This window comes from Myotis daubentonii, chromosome 11 (assembly GCF_963259705.1).
Source record: "Myotis daubentonii chromosome 11, mMyoDau2.1, whole genome shotgun sequence".
Classification (NCBI taxonomy): domain Eukaryota; kingdom Metazoa; phylum Chordata; class Mammalia; order Chiroptera; family Vespertilionidae; genus Myotis; species Myotis daubentonii.
Window position 1 is genome coordinate 49,171,346 of NC_081850.1, and position 22,372 is coordinate 49,193,717.

General features: G+C 41.4%; 1 protein-coding gene across 4 annotated transcripts in view; it reads left to right on the plus strand.

Moving 5' to 3' along the window:
• NTRK2 (neurotrophic receptor tyrosine kinase 2) overlaps positions 1 to 22,372 on the plus strand; it is a 320,511-nt gene that overhangs the window by 168,654 nt on the left and 129,485 nt on the right. For 3 of the 4 annotated variants that reach the window (XM_059657051.1, XM_059657052.1, XM_059657053.1), the window contains one exon: positions 8,872 to 9,060. In XM_059657051.1, the coding sequence (XP_059513034.1) occupies positions 8,872 to 9,060 (189 nt within the window). Of the gene's footprint in view, positions 1 to 8,871; positions 9,061 to 12,882; positions 13,617 to 22,372 lie in introns of those variants that run through there. The other variant, XM_059657054.1, reaches the window with a different exon arrangement.

The window sequence follows — 22,372 nt, forward strand, 5'->3', positions numbered from 1 at the left end:
TGTGTGTGTGGGGGGGGGGGTAGGGAGCAGCACTTGGTGAGTTATAATGACTACACAAGTGTTATCTGCCTTATTCTGATTATTTCCATATCTGCAGTCCTTACTGCACTCATGCCAAACACCAGCCCAGAAGACAAAGTGTGAATGGTTTCATGTGGTACAGGTCAGAGGTATTTGCCAGGTCTCTGTTCAGTTAGGTGAACACATGCCAATGGCAAGGACAAAAGTAGGAAATGGTTCCCCCTTAGCTTTTCCATTGGAAATATACTCTTACCTTCTCATATATTATTGGTAACACTAAGATCTAGATGTAGCAGGAAAGCAATTTGATGACATGTGTTGAGAAACTCAACAATAGTTACCCCTTTGACCCAATAATTCCATTTCTAAGACTTACCTTGAAGGAATGATTTTTGAAAATGGAGATGGGAACACCTAAAACGGGTAAAGATGTTCCTTGCAGTTGTGTTTATCATAGTTAATGATCGAAAATAATCCGGCCTATAAATCAGTGGGGGACCGCTGTGCCATTGTCCTTCAGTGGGCATTCTGTAAGATAGAAACATGATTTTGATAAAATGCTCAGGTGAAAAAAGCAATCTTAAAAATTCAACCTACGGTTTAATGAAGATTATGTAAATCAAACAAATAGAGGAAAATGCACCCTGATTCGATAGGGATTCTTCGTAGTTAAGAAATCCACATGCTCAGCCCTGCCTCCCTAGACCAAGGACCCCGTGAATGAGGTCCACTGTCCTCTGTGCAAAGGAGTCTTTATTTGGCATTGGATGGAGGCCAGACCTTTCATCCCGTCTTCTAAAACCTGGAAGAAAGCATTCAGAGGAATATCAATCAGAAGTAAAAACCAGCTTAGAGTTTGAAGAGCTGAAGTTCTGAAATACCAGGGAAGGAAGGGCTAAATATACTTGAAAAAAATAGTAATCATGACACAACTTTGGAAGGCATTTTTGAGTGTGCAAAGAGTTTTACATACATTGCCTCATTTAAGTCGGCTCTTCTTCTACATAGTTCTTTATCCTAATCCTTATAAAAAGTCACCACAGATCTAAACAGCTGAGTAACACCGTTACTTACTTGGGCTCCATTCCTTTATTGGCTTTGATCCAAGGATTTCCCGCTGTGCAGAATTCACTTTGAACCCAGTGGAAATTACCTAGAAGAGAACAGTCAAGCCCAGGAAGTAAACAGCCATTTCACTGTAGTTTTATTCACTGGAGGACCTGCAAACATTCGGCAGACCTTTCCTTACACGTACCAGTGTAAATTTGTATTGTAAGAGGCATGGATCTGCCATGAGCTACCCACCATCACACAGCAAGTCAGTCATGGAATCCTTGTAGAATCGATTCCCTTTTTTCCCTCTTGAATCCCCATCCAGCCCAAGTGTCCGTTCTCCTATGGGAAATCTTAGCTGTCTTAGCTCCAGAGAAGATATGCTTTCCCTTCTTATTTTCTCACACAGCTGAGGATCAGCACTCTCGTGCATTTCTCAGATGCGTTGTGTATTTCCACCCAGCAACTCTTCTGTTCCACTCCATACTTTGGGAGAAAGCTGCTCAGAACTTTTAACCATGGGTTTTGGTTCTTTTTCTTGAAGATTGGTTGTTGTCCCTTATCTGACTTGAACTTCCATGTTCTCAGGATGAGAAATAGATCTTTACACAAAAATCTGAGGGTTGGGAGTTTGAGAGGAAGCTTCGGTCCTCAATGGAACTTTGAGAGGGCATTGGAGTTATTTCACTAAGGACAGTGCTGAACACCTCTGGTTTACACTTCTCTTTCGACGTTTATTTTATGTTCTGTTGTGGTTTTCAGATTTCTCATGGTTTGGATTTGGGAATGTAAAATCAAGACAAGGTGTTGGTAAGTAGTTACTTCTTCTTTGGATAAATAATGAGCTTGTGTTTAATTCAGATGAAACTGTTGAGCCTCTTCATACTTGTTGGCCTTTGATTCATTTTTTCATGTTCCCAGTTTCTGACTTGCTGAAGAAGGAGGCCTAGAATTTTTTTTTCCAGAAAAGGCATTACTGCTGCTAATTGAGTTTCAGTAAATGGTTCTGTGTTCTTGAAGTTGACTTGTTTTTACCCTCCGGGGATGTGTCAACTGTCATCCAGTTCTAGGTTGTTGATGCATTTCTAAGAAGATTAAAGAAATAAAATACAACTGGACTGCAGCTCCATGCCCAGCAAAGCTGGCTGAATATTCATGCCTGGAAAGTGTGGGTCTTAACTTTCTCTCATTGGCCACGATGTAATAAATTTCTGCATTGGTAAATCAGCTGTTTGTTTATGACCATTTCTCATTCAAGACAAGGCTAACATCTAGACACTATGATTTGTGCTTGATTGCATTCGATTCCTTGCAATTGTGTTGACAATTGAAGAGCAGAGCTTATAGCTATCAAATGAGTGCAGATAATGTAGCTCATCGCTAGGATTGAAATCAGGTGTGATCTCCCGGGACCTCCAATTTGTTTAGTATTTTCTATGCGTACAGAGACAATGAAGAGGAATTGCTAAGAAGGCATGAAAAGACAGACTTCCTTCCATTTTGCATATGCTTTTCCAAGATTTAGCCATCTTGGGCATCTGTCGGTTAATATTTATTTTGGTTGCAAGGTTGGCTATAGGCAAAATTGCAAAGTATACCAGTATCATGGAGCCTTCCAGTTGTGAGCCCTCCCTGTCCATATGAGGAATCCTGTTCATTTCCCTTTTTGAACTTGATATCAATCAGTCTGCCCTTAACTAGCCCTATGAATTCCAAGGGAAGAGTTCTCAACCAGCAAAGGGAAAATGGAGATGTGGTCAAGTTGGAACATTAAACTCAACCACCTCAGGATTTGTCGGCAACTCCCCAGGGCACACTTCAGATACAACTGATCATAGGCATTTTGAGAAACCAGAGAGCATCCTGGGCAGTATGGCAGGTGGCCTGTTTGATGGCTTGTGTTGTGTATGTGTGTGTGTTGGGGGGAAGGGGGACAGGAGGAGTTGGGTGATAAACTCTCCCACAACAGTGCTGTGGGATGGGGCCTTCCCTCCACTAAATAGCAAATCACTCTAACACTTAAACCTTTTTCAGGCCAGTTCACCCTGCAGGGAGGTGCTGGTTCCTCAAAAGCTCCAATAACAGGATTTCACCCTTTTAGGCTACAGCAGAAAGAATTCTTCAGAATTGTTCTTTCAACTACAGTTTGTCAGAGGCGCTGCTGCTTTAAAATGTTGGTTTTGTTATTATTCAGGGATGGTGAGGCCAATAGGTCAGGAGACGACAGCCATTGATGCAAAGATAATTCATTATTCACAGTTCCCCAGAGAAGAGGGCACACCATGTGGAAGGGGGACCTCAGGGAGAAGCACCTGAGTCAATCAGGAGGCAGAAGGAGTGAGGGGAAAACAGAAACAAGAGCCTTTATTGTGGTTTCCTCGGGAAGGACTGGGTGAGGCTGGAGTAGCAGGTTTAGGATTGGAAGGTTTGAGGAGCTTCAGTGGGTTCTGGGGTGTAGGAGCTGTCCCTGGTTGTCTGACACCTGGCTCAGGGGTAATGGGACACATGGATAATGGCCTGGAGTAAGATAACTTGAAAAGGGATGTGGTTGGGGTGTAGATTACAGATTAGTTGGTTTGTATATGAAAGGCTCACTCAGAGGCAAGTTCCTTACACAGGACAGTCCCTCAGTATCATCAAGCCCAAGATTGAAGCATGAGAATACAGAAAACACAAGACACGCTTATACAGCTGCTCAAGAACAGTGATCTCTCCCCTTGCCCTGAAGGCATTGTTGGTCCTTCCCCCAGACGACCTTCATGGATTCTTATCTCAAGAAAATAAGTCTAAGTTAGGCTCAGAGAGGCCTGTAAAGTCATAGATGTAGATACCTTACCCAGAAGCTCTGATAAAAGAAAAAATGGCTCTTTGAACTGGAGACATATTAAAAGAAAAATAGGTTAAAAATGTTTCCAGGCATAAGTCATATTTGTCAGCTCAGTAATTAGAACTCTCTACCCAAACTCAGCAAATTGCACACACCCAGCAATTTAAAACTTTTTATTAATTTTATAAGAAATTTTTTCAAGTCCTCATATGAATTTCTTATAACATTGTGATGTGCCCCTGACTCTTCTGGCTGTCTTTTCATTGTATCTCCCCAAGCACGTGCAGACACACACAATGACACATCGTGTGACATGCACAGACAGGCGCCTGTCAAATTATATAGACATTCATTGTCCCTGTTGAGAGCATTTCCCCCCTTCCCAACTTTGCTGAGCTCTATTAGATCAAAATGTTCCTAGAAAAATGGGCTGAATTCCTGCAGCCTTGCCAGTCACATCAATCTTCCAGACTTTGGAGCATCAACAATGAAGAACACAGCACTGGAATTAATATTCCAATTGATAAATGGTTGAGGTTTGTGTATCAGTCAGATTTGTCAACAGCCACCTCCTGGCAAAGTGAAAAGGCTTTTGAAAAATCACCTCTGGTCTTTTATACCCCCCATATGCTTAAAAATCCACCAGTATCACCATCACTCTGCCTCAAAAAAAAAAAAAAGCTCATTTTCTTTCAATTTGTTACTTCAGAGTCTGGTGTTTTACTCAGGTCAGGGAAGGAAAGAGTGCCCTTTGGTGGAGGGAGGGACATAAAGAGCAAGTCTCTGGGTTGAGCTCTTTAAGTTAGAGCCCCACTGTGTCCATGGCAGATGATTCAGAGCTCAGATTCCTGGAGGCATCTCGACATTGTCTTCTAAGTATCAACCTCCTCCAAAATGGTGAGATGCTATAGGAATGTTGGTAGTCTGACTTGGGTCACAAGAATCAATGACAAAGGCAACTGGGATCAGATGTTTCTACTCCTTGCAGGGGCTCCAGAAGCAAATATCACTGGCCTTCTGACAGCATGTGGAGTACTTGAACATGACAATTCCTGTATTGCTGAGGGTAAATGGGCAGCCCGGAATCTGTTGAGAAATGTGTGACCCTGCCTGCTCAGGGAGCTCAGGCAGTAGACTATTTGGGGCATTCCAAAGAGGGGACAGCTGCACCAGGAACAGAGTGACGGAGCCAGCGGGGACACGAGGCAGAAACCTTAGCACAACACATTTCTATTTTCCATCTCTGGATTTAAGCTCTGGGTGATCTAGGTCTGCCAGAAAGCAAAGAGTGAAACAGAGATGGTTAAGGATATTAGAAAGAAGTTGTCTTTATTCTTGGCAGAATTTCCGCACTTTGCTAATGCTGGTGAGCTAGGCACAAGAGGAGTGCAACTGGGGAGAGTGCCTTTTCTTTGAGTGTTCTGTGGCTTCTAAATTGGCTGTGTGAGGACTTGTTTTCAGAATTAAGCCAGAGTGTATCATTAAAGGCATCTCAAATGAACATCCCCTTGAGAGAATGCTTTAAAAAATTACCTATAATAGCAGTTGGCTGCCTCCTGCATAGTTTGTTTAAGATTCAGCTAGCTGGGGAATGTCCAATTGTTATCACTACATACTGTGATAATCCCCATACGAAGGGGAAAATGGATCTTGAATTGGGAGATGGATTACAATGATATTTCAGAGGGGATTTAAAAATGTATGACCCAACAGCTTTTGTTTTTAGAATTGTGGTGCTTCTCATTGCAATAGTCAAGTGTGAGGGAAGAGGTAAAGAATGGATGGAGATGTTGAAACATGCATCCTGGAGGTTGGATGAATATACATTCTCTTGCTATGAAAGTAGTGATTCAGACTTTCCTTTCCTTAGTATGCATTTGTCTTGACTGCCTTTCCTTTGTCTTTCTTTCTATCCCTTTCTTCCTGTCTTCCTCCTGGCTTATGCTAGTAGTCCTGGCCAGTGGTTGCTTTCTGTGGGACCCTGCACACAGTTAGTTCGCTGCAAAAACACATGTCATAAATATACTAGAGGCTTGGTACACAGATTTGTGCACTAGTGGGGTCCCTCAACCTGGCCTGCACCCTCTCACATTCCAGGACCCCTCGCGGGATGCTGGAGAGCTGGTTTTGGGTTGATCCCTGCAGGCCAGGCTAAGGGATCCCACCGGTACACGAATCCGTCCACTAGGCCTCTAGTATGCATATAAAATCTTTGGTTAATCTCTTTCTGCCCTCCCCCCTTCCCCGCTTCTCTCTGAGATTCATCAGTCTGTTCCATGTTTTCATGCCTGTAGTTTCTGCTCCTGTGTTGAACGTCTTCCCCCTGGTGGTCAGTGCACTTTATAGCTACTGGCCAGTCGGCTGGTTGGCCAGTTGCTTAGGCTTTTATATATATATATGTATATATATATATATATATATATATATATATATATATATATATATAGATGTCTAGGGGACTTTGTCTACTTTTCATCTATGGGTGTCTACCATGAGCCACCGATATCTTAATTGTTTTGAAGCTTTCATATAGACCTTTGTCTTTGTGAATCTATTTTTGGTTGAATCTAAACACTGGGTTTAATGGTCAATGGATTAATGATTTAGATAAGACACAGTAGACTGTATTTATGGACATATACATTGTGAGACTCTGGGCTAGAAAGTTAAAGTGTCATATGAAAAATGCTATGGTTATTGCTTTAGCATAAAGACATCCATGGAATGACTATAAATAAACTAGTGGCCCGGTGCACAAAATTCGTGCATGGGGGGGGGTGTTCCTCAGCCTGGCCAGCGCCCTCTCCAATCTGGGACCCTTCGGGGGATGTCCAACTGCCGGTTTAGGCCCGATCCCATAGGGATCGGCAGTCAAACATCCCTCTTGCAATCTGGGACTGCTGGCTCCTAACCGCTCACCTGTCTGCCTGCCTGATTGCCCCTAACCACTCTGCCTGATGGCCTGCTTGTCCCAAACTGCCCCTCCCCTGCCAGCTTGATCACCCCCAACTGCCCCCCCGCCAGCCTGCTCGCCCCCACCTGCCCTCCCCACCAGCATGCTTGCTCCCAACTGGCCCCCTGCCAGCCTGATCACCCCCAATAGCCCCCTCACAATGGCCTGATCACCCACAACTGCCCTCCCTTCTTGGCCCCTAACCACCTCTACCTCGGCCCCGCCACCATGGCTTTCTCCAGAAGAACATCAGGAAGGTCTCCTGGAAGGCCTCCCAGTCTAATTAGCATATTACCCTTTTATTAGTATAGATAGAGGCCTGGTGCACGGGTGGGGGCCTGCTGGTTTGCCCTGAAGGGTGTCCTGGATTAGGGTGGGGCTTCCCTTGGGGGTCTGGGCAGTCTGGGCGAGGGGGTTCACAGGCTGGCCACACCCCCATTGGGGTGGGGGTCCCCACTGGAGATGGGGCTGGCCTGGGCGAGGGGCTGGGGCAGTTTTCAGGCCAGCCACACCCCCATGGGGTGATGGTCCCCACTGGGGGTCATGGTCAGCCTGGGTGAGGGGCTGAGGTCCATTTGCAGGCCCCTCCCTCTGAGGCCAGCCTGGGAAACCCAAGCCTCCCACATGCTCAAGCCAGCTTTGTGGCCACCACCCACAGGCCCCTCCTTCAGCGGCCGGCCAGGGCAGGCAGGAAGCTTGGCTTCCTCCATTGCTGGGGGTGACTCAAGCCTCCCACCCGCTCTGGCTGGCTCCGTGGCCACTACTATCTTGTCCCACTAATTTGCATATTCCCTCCTGATTGGCTGTGGGTATTTGCGGAGGTATGGTCAATTTACATATTTGTCTATTATTAGTGTAGACAATATTATGACTAAAGGCAAAGCAGGTAAATTGCTGTGAGAGTGAGCCATTATTTTATAGGTAAAAGTGACGCAGCTACAGATAAAACACACAGAGAAAGGAATAGAGTAATAGGACAGTTCAATGTAATTCTGGTCCACCAGTTGTAACTTCATTTAGTAAGACCTAGTAGCAATTCATACTCATGACACACATTTAAATTTATAGTGCATTTTCCTATCAGTGGTTTCATAAAATAGCAAGCAGGCATAATTTTGCACATGTTACAAATGTAAGTGGTTGCAGAGGTACAAAGAAAGTAAGTAACTTGTCCTAAGAGTGGAGAAAGGGACTCAGATCTTTGAGGTCCTTGTATATATTTCAGTACACTGTGAAACAGGATCTTAAATTGATGCTGGGAGTTTCAATGAGCCAGTGTTCTAAAGATGGATGTTCAGAGAACAGAGAGGAAGGCTGCATATTAAATTACAGAAGAAGGAAGTCCAGAAATCTGAACACTCATATGTTGCTGGTGGGAATATAAAATAGTGCAGCCACTTTGGAAAACAGTTTGGCAGTTCCTCAAAAAGTTAAACAGGGAGCTACCATATGACCCAGCAAGTCCACCCAAGAGAAATGAAAATGTATGTCTACACAAAATCTTGTATATGAATGCTCATTGCAGCATTATTCACAACAGCCCCAAAGTTAAAACAACTCTAAGTGTCTATCAATTGGTGAATGAATCAACAAAATGTGACATAGCCATACAATGAAATATTATTTGGCAACAAAAAGGGAATATAATTATGATACATGCTATAAGTGAATGGACCTTAAAAACATTATGCTAAGTAAAAAAAAAAAAAAGAATTGTCCTAAAAAATCACATATTATGATTTCATTTACATGAAATTTTCAGAATAGGTAAGTTCATAGAGATAGAAAGTAAGTTTATGGATGTCTGGGGCTGGAAGTGGAGCGAATGGGGAATGACAGCTATTTGGAATGATGAAAATGTCCTAAAATTAGATTGTAGTGATAGTTGCAACACTCTTTGAATATCTTAAAACCCACTGAAGTGTACATTTTAAATGGGTGAATTTTATGTATGTGAGTTACAACTCAACAAAGACATTAAAAATTACAGGAGAATGTGTATTTTTTCCAACTCCAGGCCCAGCTTCAGTTATCAGCAATGATGATGACTCTGCTAGCCCACTCCACCATATCTCCAATGGGAGTAATACTCCATCATCTTCAGAGGGCGGCCCTGATGCTGTCATTATTGGAATGACGAAGATCCCTGTTATTGAAAATCCCCAGTACTTTGGCATCACCAACAGTCAGCTCAAGCCAGACACATGTAAGTACATCTGTTTATACTTATTGGCCCATTTGTTGCATAGCTGTATCTATAAGCGTGTTTATCAGAATCCTTGACAAGGATGACTTGGGGGAGGAAGGCTGTGAAATGTCTGAGTATTCTTGGGGCTTTGGGACCACAGAATAGATTCTTTAGTTTGTTTCTTATGGAATTCACAGGGCGTGTCTTCTGCTGGGCTTGGAACTGTGGGCAATTTCTGGCTTCTCTTGGGATCTATTTTCAAAAACCATTTGTCAAAATGAAGTTGGAATCAAGGCATACTTATCTTGAAAAAGAGAAAGAAACCAGAAGTATCATTAGAATGAACATATATCAGGCAATTGATAGGATTTAAATTTGGTTTATTGAAAATCATTAAAATATACATTATAGGTCATCATGAGGAGCTATGTTGCACACAGGTGGTATCAATTCTGGTAGTTATATATTATTTGTTCAGTCTTAGTTATCAGCATGAAGCTTCTTGTGATGTCATGATAGCAAAGAGACATGTTAAATAATCTGACATATTTTTTAGAACCAAATGAATCCAATAGCCTCTATTGAAAGCTTACAGTTTTTTTCCCCAAGACTCTTACTCTATTTTTTGAGACATTGCCCAAATACAAAAAAATGGAGCACAGACTTAAGGACAACAAAGAATAAAATCACAAGGGACAAACGGGTCTTACGCCATTGGAACTCCAAACCTTCCCTTACACATGAATAAGGGGATATAAAGGTAGAACATTAGGTGACCCAGGTTCCAGGAGTTCCCTGGCACTGAATAATGGATATATTCTATTTGCATGTTCTCACCCCACCTTAAATGCTTTTATCCTGAGAGGTAAGGTGGGACTCTTAGAAGGTTAGTATTTGGGGACTTACTTTCCACTACGACTATCATGGGATAAGGAGGCTTAACAATGAGTATCAGATCTGTTCACATATGAGGAAACACCTATTATTGCCTCCTATTTTCTCAAATTTATCCCAAGGTATGTTTAACAGTGGATTCAAGTTTCATTTTTAAGAAGAACAGAAGTATAAGCTTGTAAATATGTGAGATTGGACCCCACCATAGATTTCAGTTGAATATGTAATATGACAAGATAAATAGAATTGCAGATGTGAAGAATATTGAGCTTCTTGAAATAAAATTATTAATTTAAATCAAGGTATTTCTAATTCTAACATTGTCATTATGATATGAACAAGATGTGTGGAGGTATTGCTTAAAAATGTGCATTTTTTGTTGAGATAATTATCCTCCAAAGGTCCTTGAAACACCCTGCATGCATTGCAGTCAAATGTTGAATAAGGCAAAGCAGAGTATTATGGTGAGAGAATCTGTCATCATTTTGATTGTTCTCCCTAGGAACAGAGTACTTTGACACTCCTGTCACCATCAATATCAGGCTGTATAACATACTTCATTTAGCCTGAGGCTGTATTATAATTGAGGTTGACTAAAATCAACCTGTTCCAAAAGTTTGCTCTCCTTTGTCGATAGTGGAAAAATAAAGCAGATAAAGCTGAATAATAAAGTATTTAGCATCAGTTCAATAAGTCCAATAAGAGAAAATTAACAAATGAGCAAGCAAAGAAATAAACAAACAAACGAATGAGATCCTATAGAAGAAAGTGGATTAGATGGCTGCTGGGTCTATGGTTCTATCTAGAAGTGCTTTCTTACCCTAGAAATCCACAATAAAGTTTCCAAAGGTCATTTCTTTAACCTAGAGTCTATGGAGATTTTTGCAAAGGTTTTAAACTAGACATTTTTATTATTTTGGAGGAGTCTTGGTTTTGTGGTTTAGTCATTGTACACCACCTGCATTTGGAAGAGAGTTGAGGAGACCTGTGGTCTCCCCTTAGCTCCTGTCCTCTACCAGAGGGATCCAGACCATTGATTCTTAATTTGATAGTCCATTCCTTGGAAAGTCTTTCTGGACCCTTCACCCAGCCATCCTTACTCAGCTCAGTATTTCCAGTCACTCAGAAATGTTTTTTCCTCTAGGCTTCAAGCCATACACTATTTCATGATTTGAAGAACACTTAAAATCATACATCTTCTATGAATCATTTTTCAAAGAAATGGGAATGAAGAAGCAAATTACTTCTCTCCTTATCTTCACCCTTTTAAAAAAGTCATTCTTTACCCCATATTTTTTACCTTTATCTTTAATGTATCTGTTGCATTTTGTTAAGAGTATAACCACTCTCATGTATGTGTTTCTGTAGTCTTGTTTATGTTAGATTGTAAGCTCCGCGAGAGCAGAAACAATATCTTGAATTATTCCTTCATATCATGGGACATGATACACTTTTGATGTTGGCCAAATGTTGACCAGATATGGATATATATTACTGAAATATTAATTACTAACAGACTTGTAACAAGTAAAGATGACCCATAGCCTTCTTCATTGGCTCTATTCCTATTACACTTGCCTACATAATAGTTTACTTGTTAGACATGTTTTTAATAATATATTATCCAATTTAAACAGATTTAGATGACAATTTTAGCAGGAATAATCTTTTTCCAAAAACCCTGATTTTTGAACATCCTAATAGCCGTCATCCAGAAATTAAAATATTTTAAAATGCATAAATCTGTTGTACAGAGGGATCTGTTGCTCTAGGCCCATACAATTTTGGGAGATTAGCTTTCAATTAAGTGATTCCCATGGAGCATTTTTTTCCCCCCATGGAACATTTTTATACCTAACCTCTAAAAATCCTTTAGAGAGGGATCTTTCAAGAAGTTTGCTGAGCAACAAATTTAATATCATCTCAGATAAAGTTAAGAACTTTTCCCAAGTGCTTAAAGCAAAATGTTATATGGATGATATACCACCAACTTCTGGACCTATTAGTGTCTTGGGCCATAAGCCAGCATATTTACTTCTCTTTCCTGAATCTACCTGCTACCTAAAGATGTTGGCTTTCAAATATATGTGTGATCTTACAAAGAAAGAGTGGTTCCAATCTTATTTTACTGAATTGTAAGAATCTAATATAGAAGGTGAATTTCAATCCATTAAATATATATTAACTATCCATAATACTCCTACAGTTCCAGGAACTGCAGATTTAGTGGTGATAATGGCATGTTCCTTGCCTTCAGAGAGTCTTGTTAGGGAGGACAATGGTTAAAGATTTCATCATATAATTACAATGCACTATAATAGAATAGCTTAGAGCTAGGGTCCTAAACTCCAATTACCTACAAGATTATGCAGGTCAATATGGAAACAGGCAAGATCAGAAAGACGATACGGCACTGTGAAGGCAATGCTTAAACATGACCTGATACTCAATTTTTTCCAGCAAGAACAGGCACTTATTAAAATATTTTATTGTGAATTTCCCCAAATTTAAAACACTGGGTGAGAACAATAAATGACATCAGGTTGAATCAGATTTGATCACATAATCCACCACTTGTCTGTGACCCCTGAGTTAGACCTTAAAGATCATTTAATACAAATACTTTATTCTACAGATGATGCTTAGAAGTCACTTTTCCAAAATTACTCAGCCTCCATACTTATATAATTTTGCCTTAAAAACAAACGAACAAGAACAACAACAACAAATCCCAAACAAAAGCAGTCTGCTTTAAATGATATGTAAGATCATTTAAGTGAAGAATGTTAATAAATTATATCCCCCAAAGTACTTTTTACTATCAGGAGCTATGTCAGGCTTTCATTTACCAAATCTAGAGATGGTTTGCAGGATTTAGAGCAATCTGAACAGGGCTGAATTGCTCCTGAGCACTTTCCAATAGCAAGTCTGTCTACTTTATTGCAGGGCCCAGAGGTTCCCCCAAGACCGCCTGATAATATTTTGGTATTTGGAGGCTCCTGTGTCACTGCAGGAACTAAAGGAGGCTAAATCCATGCCTGATGGAGGAGAAGAGTTCTATGGTTATCTGCAAATTCTGGCCAGAAAACATCTTGACGTCACTCCTTAGCTTCCATACCCTAGCCAAGCAAGAAGTTACCTTCCAAAGAGAAAGCAGTGTGCTCTAATGACTAAGCCCTCAAAGTGCTATGCCACTTTAACTATAGACCCACTCCTCGATCAATCAGGATGGCAAGATGGAGCTGAGGAGCTCAGCACATCAAGTCTGGAGTTGGTCTTTAATTCAACTAGTCTGTATAGACGTATCTGAAAACCACATCATCTGACAGCATGGAGTGGTTTCCCAGTAGGATTTACAAACTTGACTCAAGGGCAGCTGTGCTGCTATCCTGTCCTTGACTGCTGAGAAAATTTTTGCTAGGCAGGATACAAAGGAAGCTGAAAAAAAATAATGTAAGGGTGAAATTAAAAAACAAAAACAAAACACTAGCCAGCAAAACCCCTAAGTCATAAATCTTGGGTTCTCTTGAAGAGTGGGAATGTGTTATAGCTTCCCCTGCAGGAAAATCAAATGCCATAGACTATTGTCACTCCTAAAATTGTGTCTTTCCTAGAGAAGCCTTGTAAATTAGCTAGGGTCCTAGGCCTGGGGCCTAAATTAAATGAGAATTGTTCCTAAATATGTACTGTATGTGTTCTCACAGAGCATGCCCTCTATGTATCTAGGGCTAGTAACTCCTTGTGACAGATGCATATAAAGAACTCTGATATTTGTTCCTTTTGGTTCCATTTCCAATGAAATGGATCTTTGTTGATTTCCTACAGAATGTGCCATATTTTTCCAGGTATTATAGTGTGTGAGAGTGTGTGTGTGTGTGTGTGTGTGTGTGTGTGTGTGTTCACGCGTGTGTGTTTTCCTATTGGTTATATGCTTATTAGGCAATTATGTAGATAAGCACAGATTCATAGACCAGCTAAGAATAAGGAAATAAAACGTTATAAAGGCAGGGAGTGTTTTAACAGTAGTTGAAAAGATCACATGGGGCACCCTCCTCTTCCCTTAATGTCATACCCATACCAACAAAGGGAGAAAAAGGAGGTGATATTTTTCACAGAACTCCAGAGGTTTGAACACATTTGCAATGTTACTTGAGTACCTATGAGAAAAAAATTCTTAATTATATCCAGGACTCTAGGAGCTCATTAGATCAAAGGATAAGGACACAGAGTTACCTGAAGTTATCTTCAAACTTGAGTACAATCTGTGTCCATGGTCCATTTTGATTTAAAATCAGGTAGAAACAGTTGCTTTAGCATTTATCTCTGTCCTTTGCCTCTTAATTTTGTCCTTCAAAAATATATGTTCTTCTAAGCATTTAATTGGCCAAATATAGCTGGTTTGGGAACTGTTTATATCCCTTTGAAGGGCATGGCCTACACTTTAAAAACAAACTAAGTCCATTGTGCCCAGCATGAGTGTTATGACAGAGAGAACACAGTTATTTTAGGATCCTTAGAAATTGCTTCGTTTATGGCACACTGGGTTCGCAATCCACCCCTTGGGGGTCTTCTTGGCACATTGCTGGGAGTCTGTAGGTCCCAGTTCAATTCTCTCTCCCTCTTGGTTCCATAGTCCCCCATCGCTAGCTATAACAGCTTGATATTATATTCTCTTTTCAACTCAAGAGGAGATGGTAAGAAGCTATCAAAAAATGCTTTAAAAAGCAACTTGAGTTCCCTAGAAGAAAGGAAATGAATACATGCTGCATAATTACATTTACAATGCAAGCCACGTTACAAACTCCACTGAGATGAAGATTTGTTAGCAAACCAGTTTCAAGCACATTTACAACAAGTAAAATAACAGACATCATTTTATTAGCATTTGACCACTGGGTGATTTTATTCATCTCCAAAAAGAAATACCACTTGATTATAGGATCCCTAGATCCCTAGAGAAAATACTTCTATCTTATAGGTAACAGCTGAAAAGGAAAAATGATTATGGATTTAGGTCAAGGAAGCGCTCATAGTGATATTCTGAAAACTGTTTTACTTCCACATCATCGGCCAGCCAAGATAGAATTATGCAGCCCTCTCACATGAAACATTTCAATCCAATTTCACCAAGTCATCAGTGCTATGCTGGAAGCACGCCAGCAGATGCAGGATCCTAATGCATGTGTTCGGGGGGTTGCCCAAGGCCCAGCTCAACTGGAGAATGGGTACCAGCAGGGTAAATCCAATCAAGTCCCCCCACCCCCCACCCCGCCCTGTTTTGGTTTCCAGTTGGCCACTCTTGCATGTGCCAGCAGATTGTGGACCAGGGCCAGCTCAGCAAATACAAGTATAGAGGAGCCTCTTGTGCTGGGAAGAAGCTCCTGCCACCCAGATGCTTTGAGCACTGAGTGCTCCCTATGGTTAAGTCGAGATGGCACCATGGGAGTTTTCCTTGGATGTGACACTCAATCCTTGAAGGGGGCTTTTATGCGAGATGCAGATTTTCTCCTTGTAAAGTGCTAGTTTTCTCTGTCTTCACTAATTCTGCCAGCTGAGAGGGTAGCCCACCACGGTTGGGCTTCTCAGGTGACTCATCATGCCAGCTCTCCTTAGGTCCTCACTGATATTTTAGTCATCTTTTGTTTGTTTGTCTGAGTGTTCTTTTTCTTGTTACTTCTCTTGAAAGGCAGGTTAAGACGAATTTGCTCCATACCAGGGACAGAAAAAAACTGTTGAACTACTTCTTAGCCACGCACTGATAGCCACGCACAATGGCCATCTGGCTCCTCAGGGTTAGTCCCTAAGTGGGAGCAAGAGCTGCCTCCTGAGGGGAGCCCACAAGTTGCTGAGTCCACGCTGCCCTCTGCGGAGCCTGCTCCCTTTTGCTTAGAGAAAGCTTCCTGTTTCTGAATGCCTGACCTCCTCAGGGAGGGGAAAATTAAAAGGCAATATTTGTGGCCTGTAGGAAAATGGGAATGCCAGTAGTATAGTGACCACCAGGACTGAGGAGGTTTGTAGGATATGGAACTTCCAGTTTTAAACCAGGACAGTCCCAGGCAAACCACAGTGGATTTGGTCACCGACCCAATGGTTTTGGCCAATAAGACAGAATTAAATGCCTTCAGGAGCCCTAAAATGAGAAACATTTAGAAAATGTAAGGAACAAAGATTCTGGCAGCTAGAGATAACTGCTGATGTCACTTGGATATATGGCTTCCTAGTCTTATGAGTGTCCTTTTAATCATCCTGTGATATAAAGTCTAACTGTTTGTGCCCCAACTTTTATTTGGACTGGGCTTTGTTTATATTTCTATAGCAGTGGTTCATTTCAGGTGGATTGTGCTGGAAAATTAGTAGGGACTGCAGTGAGTGCATTATTGCCAGTTTCAAATTTCACATTCGATTCATGGTACATGGGTTAAAACGGAGGTGGGGGGTTGGACTGGCCATGTCAGGTCTGGTCTAGAGTGATCCTAAGTCCATATTTGCTCAGCTCCACATGGTGAACATCATAGAGTTTGTGAGGCCTGTGTAGTGGGCTGGGAAGACTCAGGAAGTAAGAGGCTCCCTGTCCTGCCTCCGCAGGCTGAGAGTTCTGGTTTAGGGTCAACACTCTTGATGACTCCAAATGTAGATTACCGCTCAACTGAAGCAGCCAATCACTTTTTGTCTCCCAGTTCTTCATCCTGATCAGCCAACTTCTTTCATGGAGTGTGCTGGGTCTTAAAGGGCCAAGCTGGTTATATCTGATGTTTCCCACTATTTAGGGATGTCCTTCTTCCGCCAGCATCCCTGGTGCAAGGGCCTCTGATGACTTGAAATCTCTCCTTAGACATTCAACCTTACTTAAACTTGATGGAGTTAGCGCCTAATAATCTCCAGTTTCTTCTGATATTTCAGGCATCTGGGCCTAAACTGGGTTTCCTTCAAGGGGACCTCTCACTAATACTCTCCAGAAGTATGTCCATGTTGGTATTTTGCACAATGTTACAGTTGACAGATTCTAAAAATGAGTTCATAACAGAGAGATTCCTATGATTTATAAGAGATTAGATTTGTATGATTTTGAACCAAAGGGTGGGGGAGGAATTTTAGAAAGAAAACAGTAATCTAATACCTAGTTTTTATATTATTCTTATTATATATGCTATGAATATACATAGACATCAATATTTTTTTATCCTGTTGCTATTATTTAGCACATTTACTTAACCATGCCATTGACCTTTTGGGTGCATTAAAGTGGAACCCAAGCTTGTTATTAGGTAATGAAGGCAATTAGACAGAGTGCCCATATTCCTAATGTTCCGACAAAGTGGTTGATATAGAGGGAGCAGGATAAAATCCTACACTATCTAATCATATCAAAAGAGCTAGCCTCCGTGTTAGGGAATGTCTTTAGTACAGGAGACTACATGATATGGCACCACTGACCAGCCACCTGACTTACTTTCCTGCAAGAGTAATAGAACTTCAGATCCATTTATACTCTTATGCCCAATAATCATCCCCACCTTTGCTCCTGGAAAGAGTTTACTTTTGCAAGTGAGTCGGCCTTCAGTCTGTTACTACAGAACAGAGAAAAATCAACTGGCTACCCAGGGACAGAACTCACGTTCTTACCTTATATCAAGAGAGTACCCCGGCCAGCTGGACTAACTGGGTCTCTCTCACATTGTCTCTATCCTGACCCATAAATATCAATTCCTTCGTCCAACTCGTCTGCCATCCTCCCTCCGTTTCTCTGTGTATGAAAGTTCAGAAACCATGAAGCTAATGATCACATTTCTCCCTAGTTCCTAGTTCCATCAGTGCTGTATCCTGATACCCACAGAAGCAATTACTAATCCATATAGCTCTTGGACCCTTATCTAGTGAGGGCCATTTTCTTCCTTCCCAAGTGCAATTACTTGTAGGGTATTTCTTCCCTCTTGCAAGCCTTTGTTTTGAGTTGATGGTAAAATCCCTTTAGTTACATGTAAGGTTTTAGTGTTCCTTGATCCCTACCTAGACCTTTATCAACACTGGTTTTGAAGAGGAATGCACTCATTTTCTTAGTGAGATATTGGTGGTGGGGAGCTCTGCCTTTGATTTTTTAACTCCTGAGCTTTGGAGAGGAAGCCAATGGCCAAGTAGCAAAGGGGATAAGCTTATCTCTCACTTCTTAAATACTGCTTCTCGTCCGGGGTGATGTGTACTCTCTCCTGTTTCCTACATATTGCATCCCAATTTAATTAAAGTGGATGTTTGCTAGACTGGGGTCTCATAGCTAGTACATGGGTATAGTCCTTGGTGTAAACACCCCAGTGCTCTCTTTTGTTCTCTTAGAAGAGATCCATGTTGTCGCATGCCGAGCTTCTATGTGTGGGCTGAGCTATCTTGGGTGTGGATGATGTTCCCCAAGGAGACCCTTCTGAAGCTGGGCATGCAGTCTGGGTGTTACACTGATCCTCACTCAGATTCCCTGCTTCTCCACTGCGGGCAACAAGCAACCAGCCTCCTACTGCTGGGCCTGTCTGCTGCCTTGCAGCACTGGTCTCAGTGGTCGTGCCCTCTGATGCTGCACCATGATTTAAGGGGATCGGGGAGGGAGGGATCTCTGTGATTGCTACACGTTGTTTAACTTTAATTTCCTCTCTCATATTTGATGCAAGAAAGTGGACCTAAAACATGACTTACATTCTCTTACTGTGTTCAGAAACTCCAGGACTTGTCCATATATATCAATGTGATCAATGGAGTTTGGAAGTTTTTATTATACAGACATGTTTATGAAAATAAGATCTGTTGTATTGAATTCTGTGATGTAGTTGATCATTCAGAGCCAAACGCGGATACCAATAAAGATAATAGTGTCTCATCTGTGGTCTCTGTTGCCTACTTTTATCACCGACAGTGTTGGGATCTCTAAAAGCACTACAAACAAGCCTCTAGAAGTTGTCCTCATTTGTTTCCATGTAGCTCCCAAACTGCCCCTCTGCGCCCAGGCAGGGCCAGGACTAGAATAAGGCAGGTAAGGCCCTCCCTTAGGGTGCAGAATTTAAAGGAGCACCAACAATCTCAGAAATCAAGATAAGAAATATTTTAATGCAGCATTTTAAAAGACAAAAATGTATGCAACATCAATCTATGAAAAAAAGAGCAAAATTTTACCTAAAGATGGGGTCTGAGAGGGCTCTATTTATTTAAGGCCTCTACTTGTTTAAACTTTTAATATTTTTCACCATAGATGTTTGCATTAATTTTATTTTGGAAAATATTGCATTAAAATATCATTCACCTCAAATACTGAATTTTGAGTGTTCCCTTAAATTTTGTGTACAAGGCATGGACCTCACTCCCCTCACCCTAGCCAGGCACCTATATAGGCTCCTTCTGGCCTGAATCTCATGTAAACCTCTGGTCATTGCCAAGCGCTGCTTTGTATACATTAGCTGCTGGGCTGATTAGCCTTAGGTCTTTTCTCCCTTCCTGCATTCCTGGCCTAATGTGCTCCTTCGCCCCCAACCCCAGCCCATTAGGTACATTTCCCTGCCCCACTTTGCTAGCACCTCCAGCACTAACCATCCCGTGCTGTCTGCTGAGCTATGTGCAGGGACATGCACTCTCATCTTCTCACTGCATTTTTCAAAAAGTAAATCTGCAGAGGGAGGAAATGAACAAATCTGAGAGGGAGAGAGAGAGAGAAAGAGAGAGAGAGGGAGAGATTTTTTTTTTTTAAAAAGGTTAAAAAGGCTTGGAATGTCAGGAGACCCTCTCAGTAAATTTGCGAAATGATCTAGAAAAAAAGGATAAACTTTTAAAATATAAGTGAAATCTTTTGTATAAGTTTATTAGATATTGTTTTATTTTCCCACATTTGGAGTTTTGGTATCACATTTGCTAAATTAAAGTTCTAATACTTGAAATTTTAAATATTCCATTTTCACTCAGCCTGTTCCTTAATGTCATGAGCACCTTTTGTAATGTGCTCATTCTTCGTAATTTTTAAACAACCAGTATCTGATGCCTTGTGTATGCCAGGCTCTATGAGTTCCATTTTCATATTTACAAACTAAATTCTTATTCATGCTGGAAGATGGATATCATTACTCTGTTTTGCAGCTGGAAAAACTGAGGCTCTGATTGATTAGGAGGAAAAGTAACAAACCCAAATTATAGCAAACACATGGCAGTGTTTCTGTTCAGGCCCAGATCAGCCTCCTGGAAGTCTGGACTCTTTGTAGCCCAGTGCGACTGTCGACCTTTTCAAAAAATAATATCTAGCAATTTTCTAACTCTGCAAGGGGAATTGTAGTGTTGGTATTGCACCTTTCATGTGGGTTTATCAAGGTATGCTGAGTGTATTAACCTTCCAACATGAAAGCTGGAGAATGCCAGATGGCCGGTGGTGAACTTACTGTTGAATAAGAAAGGAACCAGTGGTTGGCTGACCCCAGGACTGTCTTTAATGTGAAGCTGACACAGAGCCCACTGGGCCAGTTGTGAGGTTTTCTCAACAGAGGTAGTACCAGAAATGCTAAATAACCATGAATAATCAATCTTATTTTTAATGTATTTTTTTAACTTTGTTTTTTAAATTTTATTTTTCAATTACAGTTGACAAACAATATTATACCAGTTTCTGGTGCACAACATAGTGATTAGACATTTACATTTTGCTCATTAAAATCCTGTAAAATTCCACTCTCTCCCAACCAAACTCAGCCCATTCTGATAAGTTTACCGTTTTGGTTTTATTTTAGAAAATGCTAGGTAAAGTATTCGATACCGTAGATCTCCAAGCCTTTCTTGAATGCCCTCATTGCTGATATTGTGACATCACATTTCCTAGGTGAACTTGATGTCTGTTTTTCCAAAGGTGAATTCAAAGAGTGCTAAGTATTTTGGGAGCAATTTGAGGTGCACACATTTACTCAATATTTTTTAGGTGATAATGTAAAGGTGGAGGTACTCACAGCACCTGCCTTGAGTCACCCTGTCCCAGAGAGGCCAAGGGGACAAAGAGCTAATAATCCCTTCCCGCCGCCCATTCCACTGGCAACCAATTCCGATGCCAGCCGCGTGCGAACATCATGTAGAACAGGCAAGTCACTTGTCTGGCTCACCCTCTTTGGCTGAGTCTTTTGTTTTCCATGCAAAGGACCATGTTTCCAAACTGACGAATTAAAAGGGGTCAACATTCTTGTAGATCTTTGGCCTTTAGGGAGTCCTTTGAAAAACACGAGTCGGCATTGATAGATGGCATTTCTCCCACAGGAAGAGCATGCATCAGGACTTTCCTAAGGTCAGGCGACATCAAGAAGCTGATATTTTAAGCACCTACTTTATCACAGGCGCATATGCTTACACAGATTCATATATGTGACCAGTACCTCATATGAGGCTTTTAATAAGTAGACTAACATGTGTTTCTCCCAAACACCACGTAACATGTCTTCACTGGGCTTGATGAATGCAAATGAATTAGAATGGTGAGGTTAGCCAAAATGAACAAACTCTTTTCTGACTGAATGTTGATTCTCTTAATTATCTTGGTAACTTAGAAAAGACCAGAGTATGAATTATTCAATCACAGTCCAAAGTCCATCATGACAAATAATGATACAATCAACATGTTGTTTATCAGAGATTTCCAGGCCCCCCGAATCCCCGTGCATGTATTAGCACAAAGCTGCAGGGTTCAGGCAGCCCTTTGGGGTTTTGCGGAGGTGCGGCCCAAGAGCAGCTTGGAGAGGCTAATTAGATTGAGACTTAAGAGAAAAGGGGGGGCTTATTTCCAAAGAGAGCATTTGATGAGCCCTTTGCTTCCCCGGGAGTGAGGGTTGTGTGTGTTTTGGCATGTACCTAAGTTCATTTGCCAATGTGGAAAATTTTCCCAATGAAATGAAATAAAACAAATTTCTGACTAAGAAGACTATCTGGAACCTGTAACAGTGAGACTCCAGGATGGGGCAGGGTAGAGGGGATGGGGATGAAATTCCAGATTAGGCTTAGCACGTGTAATCATATGTCTCTGTTGGATGATGAGTGAGTATAATCAGGAAGTCATGTCTTACCCTGGAATTCAGTGGCAGTAGACTTTGAATGACATTGAAAATCGCAGATGGAAATACTTATTGACAGTTTTCTAAGTTCCTAATCATGGGATGTTCAGTGGACAAGCAAGTGCTTTGGCACCTTCTGCTCCTAAAATAGTGCGCAGGACACTGTAGGTGTACAAGAAACATGGGCGAATGACTGACTGACTGAATGAATGAATGGACAGTTGTATCTACTGTACTTGTAATATTACTGTAGCTTTGGGGAAAAATACATCTCTACTTCACTGAGCATCAGGCATGGCTAATAAGTTAAATTCCTCACTGATAGTGTTAGTAGCAGAAGTTAGGGAACCTTTACATTTGAATTGCACGCTATTTACCACTATGGCCAT